At 32.5% G+C, this 7,455-nt stretch overlaps 1 protein-coding gene across 4 annotated transcripts; it reads left to right on the plus strand.

Moving 5' to 3' along the window:
- The first annotated feature begins 2,638 nt into the window (after nucleotides 1–2,638).
- LOC133035080 (methyl-CpG-binding domain-containing protein 7) lies at nucleotides 2,639–6,872 on the plus strand. 4 transcript variants are annotated; one of them, XR_009686360.1, is made up of 8 exons: nucleotides 2,639–2,901; nucleotides 3,391–3,513; nucleotides 4,337–4,444; nucleotides 4,731–4,826; nucleotides 5,416–5,502; nucleotides 5,835–5,963; nucleotides 6,031–6,184; nucleotides 6,285–6,295. XR_009686360.1 is itself a non-coding variant. In XM_061110771.1 (8 exons), exons 1-8 carry the CDS (start codon nucleotides 2,713–2,715, stop codon nucleotides 6,376–6,378), a joined length of 969 nt encoding a protein of 322 aa, XP_060966754.1. In that variant the 5' UTR covers nucleotides 2,642–2,712; the 3' UTR covers nucleotides 6,379–6,872. The 4 variants fall into 4 exon arrangements, 3 of the variants coding, with proteins under 3 accessions (XP_060966754.1, XP_060966753.1, XP_060966752.1); XM_061110771.1 differs by having other exon boundaries at nucleotides 2,642–2,901; nucleotides 5,835–5,952; nucleotides 6,285–6,872; XM_061110770.1 differs by having other exon boundaries at nucleotides 2,648–2,901; nucleotides 4,337–4,405; nucleotides 6,047–6,184; nucleotides 6,285–6,872.
- The last annotated feature ends 583 nt before the right edge of the window (nucleotides 6,873–7,455 follow it).

Genomic DNA, 7,455 nt, shown 5'->3' on the forward strand with positions numbered 1-7,455 from the left:
TTTGGTGTTGCGATGTTTTTTCAGATTTGCTAGCTCTGGTGACAACTTATAATTATGAGAAGGTATTTGCTGTTTGAAGACGTTATAACTTTATTGTCTATATTTCCGGGGGCAGTTTTGTCCCATGTGGCTCGCGATTTGATTTCTACAGCTCATGGTTGGCAAAACATGCTCTTCGGTTATACAATGAGCTATCCTAGTTCGAGGAGGCCGATTGTGGTTTGCGGCTTTGTTAATCATGTGTGACTCTGTTCACCACGTCAAAAAAAAAATATATATATATATAGATGTTAGAAAAAATGAGAGATGAGAGAATGGAGAAAATAGCTATATAAGCTGCCACGTAGATAACTCTTGTGCATTCCTTTATAATTATATATAAATTCTTTTCTTCTATTTTAAGATGACTTTTTTTTTTCCATTACATAATATTTTCTTTAAATTTTAGAAAAGACATATATTGTTCCTTTGAATTTTCCAAAAATAAAGAATAAATGTTAAAGTCATATGTAGTTATGACTTATCATATATTATTTATTTACATTAAGAATAACTTCTATATGAGTATGTATATATTGAAATTAACGTACTTTTTACTATTAATAACAATGTACATATTATAAGTTTCTAGATATAACTACAATTTACTTACTAAATACACTGACATATAGTTTACTTTTATAAAATAAATCATTCAAATAATCATACCACTTTAATTATCAAAGTCTAAAAAAAAAAAACCTTAAATAAAATTAATATTTACATGGCCCGACATGTAAGCATATTGATATATATTGGGATAATTGTGGCATAACCCCCAATACTTTCACTTTACTTACTCTTAATTCTCAAAACTTAAATTGTGGCGGTAAAACCTCCAAAATTATGAAACTGTTAGCAATTTACAATTTCCATCTATTTTATGTGTTAAGTGCCAAGTTAGACTGTTCAAGTGTACATCTACGTAGACACAGTGTACACATGGTACAATTTTATTTGTTAATGTAAAAAATTATTTAAAAATTAAAAAAAAAATTGAAATTAAAAAAATTGTAACTAAAAAAATATATGTAGTTTTTGATAATTTTAAATTAAAAAAATAAATTAAAGAGATTATATGTTAATTTTTATTGAAAAATAAATAGAATGAATTTGGGAAAATAATTATTTTTGACAAAAATTTATTTTGAATGAAATTGTATTATTATTTTGAATTGATATTAAAAAATTTGGGGTCCTAAAATGTGAGTTGGCATTTTATTTTTACATTAGAAATTTAATTTAATAAAATGGAAAAGAAAAAAATAGTATAAAATGAAAATTAGAAAACCTTAATTTAAAAACCCTAACTCATCTATTTCTCCCTCTCTTCTACCTACTACAGCCAGACCAGAGATGAGCCTTTGTCGGCGCCGGTGGTCCAAACGGACCACACCTCCCTTCATACAACCATCAGAAAAACCAAAAACTTTGATATCTCTCTCTCCCCTTCTCACCGGTTTCACCCTTGCTGAAACTCTCTTTCTCTCTGCCTCTCTCGGTGGAGCCACCCTCGTCCAAGGAAGGCCAAAATGAAGGCCATGGCTGACCTCCATGAGCCACGAACCCCAAGAACTCATGTTCCTCGATCCCTCTCTCACTCTCAGACCCTTTCTCTCTTGTAGCGTCAAGCTCGGCCCAACGACGAAGGGTGTCTCCGGCCATTCATAGAAAAAGTGGAAACCACAAATGGCTTCACTGTCACCTGGAGGCATTAACCCCATGATCTCGAGTCGTGTGCCCCTGGGGTTTTTTGGGCTTGAGGACGGTGATGTGTGGTCCTCTCGTGGCGTGGGTGATCGGAGCGCGGCGGTCAAACACAGAGAGAAGAGAGAAAGGGTGGGTGTCGAGTGAGGAAGAAAGAGAAAAGGAATTAGGATTTCCAATTAAGATTTTTATCATTTTCAATTTATACACTTCAAACTAAATTTATTTTTAAGTTTAATTGTTTTTCAGTTTTTATTAGTAAAAAATATATTTTCACTTATAATTTTTTTTTTAATTTTAAATTAATTTTTTACGTGGGCTAATAAAATTGTGCTATGTATACACTGTGTTCACGTAGATGTATACATAGACAGTTTAACATGACACTTTAGCACATAAAATAGATAAAAACTGTAAATTACCAACCGTATTCTAATTTTAAGAATTTTACTGCTAAAATTTAAATTTTAGAGATTAAGTGCAAGTTTTATTAGGGGTTAAGAGCTAAAATTTAAGTTTTAGGGATTAAGTTCACATACATGAAATTAACACATATGTATTAGAGGAAATTATACTCTATACCCTTTTTATATTGTCTTTTTTTATTTTTACCTTCTTTTTTAAAATCTATTATTTTTACCTCTTTTTTTAAACATTGTACCAATTTTGCCCCTGTCACTTCAAGATACTCTCCATGTGATTCTCTTATGTAAGAGTATTTTAGGTACAATACATATAAAAAGAGGTATATTTCAAATAAATATAAAATTAGAGGCAAATTTGATTAATTGATTAATAAAAGAGGCATTTTTCAACTTACCCACATGTATTAGCTATCCTCAAATCCGTCAATTATTTCATTCAATTACCAAACCGAAAATTTATTCAAAAACAAGAAAAAAAATTACCAAACCGAACATATTTAACTCACCACTCACAAGTAATAAAAAGAGAGAGAAAGGGGGGATGATGAAGAAAAAATCTAGAGCTGTAAATGTGAAACCTCTGCGAACGCTACGGCCATGCACAGACGCACATTCCGATCGCCGCCGCCTTCTCTTCGCCAATACCCACGCCTCATCCTCATTCAGACTGCCTCATGACTGGTTGGTTCAGCGTAAACCTCGCCCTAAGAATCCTAATCAAATTGACAAGGTCTTTTTCTTCATTGAATAAAATAATTGGGGAAGAAAATAAGTAATTTATTATTATCATTTTTTATTTATGAAGAATTTATCCGCAATTGCTACAAAACACATGCATTGGTTTGCTTGTTTTATTTATTTGCTAAAATATGAGTGAAGGAAGGCTGGGAAATGGTGGTGTGTGGGTAATTTGTTTGGTACCCAATTCAATTGAGAATCAAGACGATCAATTATGTTTTAGTTTTACAATTACGTTGCTACTGTTATTGTACTGGGTTCTTTATAACATGCAAACGATTTGAAGTTGATATTACATTTTTCGAACTGCATTCTAAGATGGTCGATTTCAAGTCCCAGAAAAGAGAAAAAGAAAAAAAAAACAACTTAAAAAGTGTTTGGGTTTTAGTGTACTCTTGTTCTTAATATGAACATTATGTAAGTTAGAAGATATATTTTTGTGGTTCTATCATGGAAATATGACCTACCAAAATTTGTGCAGTATTACATTGAACCCGGTACAAAAAGAGTGTTTCGGTCGCTGGTAGCAGTTGAGAGATACTTAAGGTATGGAGAAACAGATGCATCCCCAGGCAAAGTATTGAAAGAATCAGTCAACAAATGTGTAAGTCTTAAACTTGAATTATATATCTCTTAAAAATAATAGCAGAGGAATATAAAGAGGCTTTTAGTTTACTTATGTCAATTGGCTTATGTGAGATTACTACGGGTTTCAAATGAAAGAGATAACATATATGAAAGAATACATTTATGTTTTTTGGGTTTGTCTCAGATAAGTTTTCTTGTAGGTCAAAATGCAAAATGTTGGCGTTTCCTTTTATTTTCTCTTATTAAAATTCTTCTTGCCATATTTGGCGAAGAAGGCCAAGGCGATGGAATTAACAGGAAATAAAATATTGAAAAAGGAAACAGAAGCTTGAAAACTTTTTTACAGTTCCTTTCAAGTTCACACCCTGCAGTAAACTTATATGAGTTCCTATTTTCCCATAAATGCTTTTGCAAGCGGCCGGAAGTTTCATAGGGAACTCAAGTATTATCGAATACATCAAGTCTTTTGTAATTGATTTCAGCTTGATTACAGGTCATTTATTTTTTAATTAACACAATGTATGTACTGAAATATATCATGCTGGAGTGCTATTAGGATTATTCTGTTGTGAAAAGCTGCATAGATTCTTTCATACTATCCATGATTTGATATAGGGACCCTGCTTCATAATGGTGCTTTTAATTTGGAGTAATCCAACAAATGTAGTCCATTTATTTCAACTTGTAATATAAGAATAGGGGAAAGGCTTAACCTTTTAGCAGATTTATTTGATAAATTTTCAGCTATTACTGTGACAGCACTAAACTATAGAAGCAAATGTTCAAACTTTATGATTAAAAACACTTAAAAATATTCATTCAGTTAAATAATACTGCAGATGCAAATTATTCCCTTCGAGAGCACTTCAAACTTTGTACTTCCTGATGGTTGGATCATTGAGACAAAGGTTAGAACTAGCGGAGCTACTGCTGGTCGTATTGACAGGGTATCTCTCCTTTCCAAAATTTGAAGCATCACTTTTTTTAAAAAAAAATTAATTGTAAAAGGTTTATAGCGTTCTGTTTCTGTTGAAGGAAAATCCACTTTTTTAGCATAATAAAATTTTGTGCAGCTACTTATCTTGTTGTATATATTGATGCTCTTTGTTTATTATACATAGATACATGGATGAATGAGTGCGGAAAAATTCAATACATCCTGATATTCTTTGATTATCAAGCATATGGCTCCATGAGATGCTAGAGAATTTACAAGCTGATTTACATTTGCAGTACTATGTTGAGCCAGGGACTGGACGTCAATTTCGCTCCTCAAGAGAGGTTGAGAGACACCTTAAAGAAACAAACATGGTCACAGCACCAGTCAAGGTATTTATTTGAATATTTGACGAGCATCATCAAAGTTTATATGCAACAAATGGATTGTTATTTGTTTGATAAAGGTGATTCTTCACATATACGGCAATTCATCATCTCCTTCAGCAGGTGATTCAAAAAAAAAAGATTTAATGAATTCATTCCTTGGGAAAAAAAAAAAGAAGAAAAAAGTGGGTCAAAATTTAACTTTTTAAAGGTGTTTAATCTCATATTAGCTCCAGTTGTTCTAACATAACGGTCCTTCACTTATTGGTATAATTGAAGAAGCTAAGTCCATGTGTTTTTATGCATTTAACTTTATTTTTTTTAAAATTCAATGCCACTAACATGCACTGTTGAAGCATCTTTAATAATTAACCTGTACGGCTGAAGGTTGGTGCTCTATAACTTGGTATCTTTATTCACAAGTGTCTTTGAATACTAATGCACCCATATTACAAGGGAAAAGACTTGAACTTACTGGATTTGGAAGTTTCTGAGATTTCTGCATTAGTCAATCCACTTTTATGAAGGAAGGATTTCATTTTGTAATGATTTAAGTTTTGCAGGAAATCCTAATTAAATTACCGAAATTACGCAGATCCAACATTCTCCTCTTATTACTGAGAGCCCCTCGAACTTTGTACTACCTGATGGTTGGATCATTCAGAAAACACGGCATCGTAAGGTATATTATGTTTTCAGGTTAAGCCTCTTTTTTTCAGTTGTCCTGGGCTTATTGTGAATTATGTACCTGCTAGAAGTAATTGCCTTTTGAGCTCTAATACTATGCTCAGTGACTTCCTTGCCTTATGTATGTATTGAAAGTATAATGTCGGTGAAGGCATTTCATGTTTTCCTGGTGTTCCATCATTAATAAGCACATGAATCCATCAGAAACTAGATTCACTCACGTAGACTTGGACATTTGTCAGTTCAATGCTTTCTGCTTCTCTTTCATTATTAAGCACATGGCACCATCAGAAGCTATAGAATTTATATGCTGATTTACATGTGCAGTACTATGTCGACCAGAACACCGGAAATGTATTCAGGTCATTAATAGCTGTTGAGAGACACCTAGAAGAAGAAAAAGAAAAGGAATACACAATGACACTCAATGCGTTCAAGCATTCCCGTAAGCGTAAGGTATGCTTTATTACAAGTTACAACTGAAAGTGCTTATTTGATTCTTTGATCCCCTGACCAAATGTAGGTTGCTTCAAAATCAGGTTTCCACCAAATCTGATTCCCATAATGTATGTGCACCTGATGAGACATGTTCTACTAAAGTTAATGATGACACCCCTACAAAATATAGTGAACAAACAATTATGTCAAAAGAAATCACACATCACAATATTTCCGGAGTAAGTTTATGAGCTCATTTATGTTTGTAGCTGAAGATTAGAGCAAGAGTTTAGTTGATATTTGTTTTGACTATGTAAGTCTGTCTATACTCTTTTCTAGCTTTCGGGGCATTCTGATTTGCGTAAAAATAGTAAGTTGGGAGAGAAATTCGAAGCCTCAATGGATGATTTTTCCTGCCCACCATCAAAGATAAAGTGGGTTCTTGGTGGTTCTGGTGGAGATATGTGGAATCCTTTTGTTGGTGAATTTATGGTCCCAGAATCTATGAAGCAAAAGTGGTCTGAAACCTTTATATCATCCATCTGCAGTGAAAAACTTAAATCAGGCATTTAAGATATGAATGATATTCTGGCAAGGTGGTGTTCACCTGTTGAGTTTGTGAATATGAAAGAATGTAACGCCACAAGGTTCATTTACATACTTGGAGATGAGTTTTGTCTCAAGCAGAAGAAATATATAAATAAATGTACATATTTTCTCATGGACTGAATGCAAAGATAACTAACTGGTTGATTAGTCTGCATCCCTTTTGTTTGAGACCAGTTTTTTATTATATGAAAGAACTAAAATTCAATGTTTTGAGAATTTCATTGTATTGAATTATGTTTTGGTATTGAATTATCATAATTCAATCGTGATTCCGTAAATTGACTTGATAAATAATATATTTACATTTATGATTAAAAATTATTGTGACAATTAAATTAAGGATATTTGTGTCATAAATATTTTATCTTTTTAGTTTTAAACACTTAAATATCATATATTTTTTTTTACAGATTAAATATTTTAACTATATTTATGTTACTACTATTATGTTATTGGGTATTTATATAAATATGGGAACAATAAATCTAGTTTATATAAATATGGTAAGGAAATTTAATGAGAAAAAATATGATATTTAATATAAAAATTTAAAAATTGTTCACCTTTTGTTCATAGAAAGTAGAGGTATTTAGACATGGGGCAAAGGCACACTTTTTACCTACCTAGGATTTTGTGCTCTACTCACAACAAGGGTTGGTACGACCGTCAAGACGATCTGACCATTGGTTGATAAGAAGCTTTTCCATCGTGTGGTGTACAGCTATAGTGGGAGATTTTGTACAAACTAGGACACGTATCGTGCAAAGGTTTCTCCTTTACAAAATACTCTCTAACCAGGCCGTTGGACAAAATGCATGTCTAGAGGTGAGTATGCGCACTACAATGGCCTATCATGGGGGGTAAGATCTGATCTTGTGTTAGAAAAAGCTATAACCTCCTA

Source organism: Cannabis sativa, chromosome 2 (assembly GCF_029168945.1).
Source record: "Cannabis sativa cultivar Pink pepper isolate KNU-18-1 chromosome 2, ASM2916894v1, whole genome shotgun sequence".
In the NCBI taxonomy this organism is placed as follows: domain Eukaryota; kingdom Viridiplantae; phylum Streptophyta; class Magnoliopsida; order Rosales; family Cannabaceae; genus Cannabis; species Cannabis sativa.

Excerpts from the sequence above, each read along its gene's own strand:
- LOC133035080 (XM_061110769.1), top strand. The coding sequence starts at position 2,713 with ATGATGAAGAAAAAATCTAGAGCTGTAAATGTGAAACCTCTGCGAACG. Across the intron at positions 4,827-5,415 it reads TGGTCACAGCACCAGTCAAG|ATCCAACATTCTCCTCTTAT; the intron begins GTATTTATTTGA and ends GAAATTACGCAG. Across the intron at positions 5,503-5,834 it reads AGAAAACACGGCATCGTAAG|TACTATGTCGACCAGAACAC; the intron begins GTATATTATGTT and ends TTACATGTGCAG.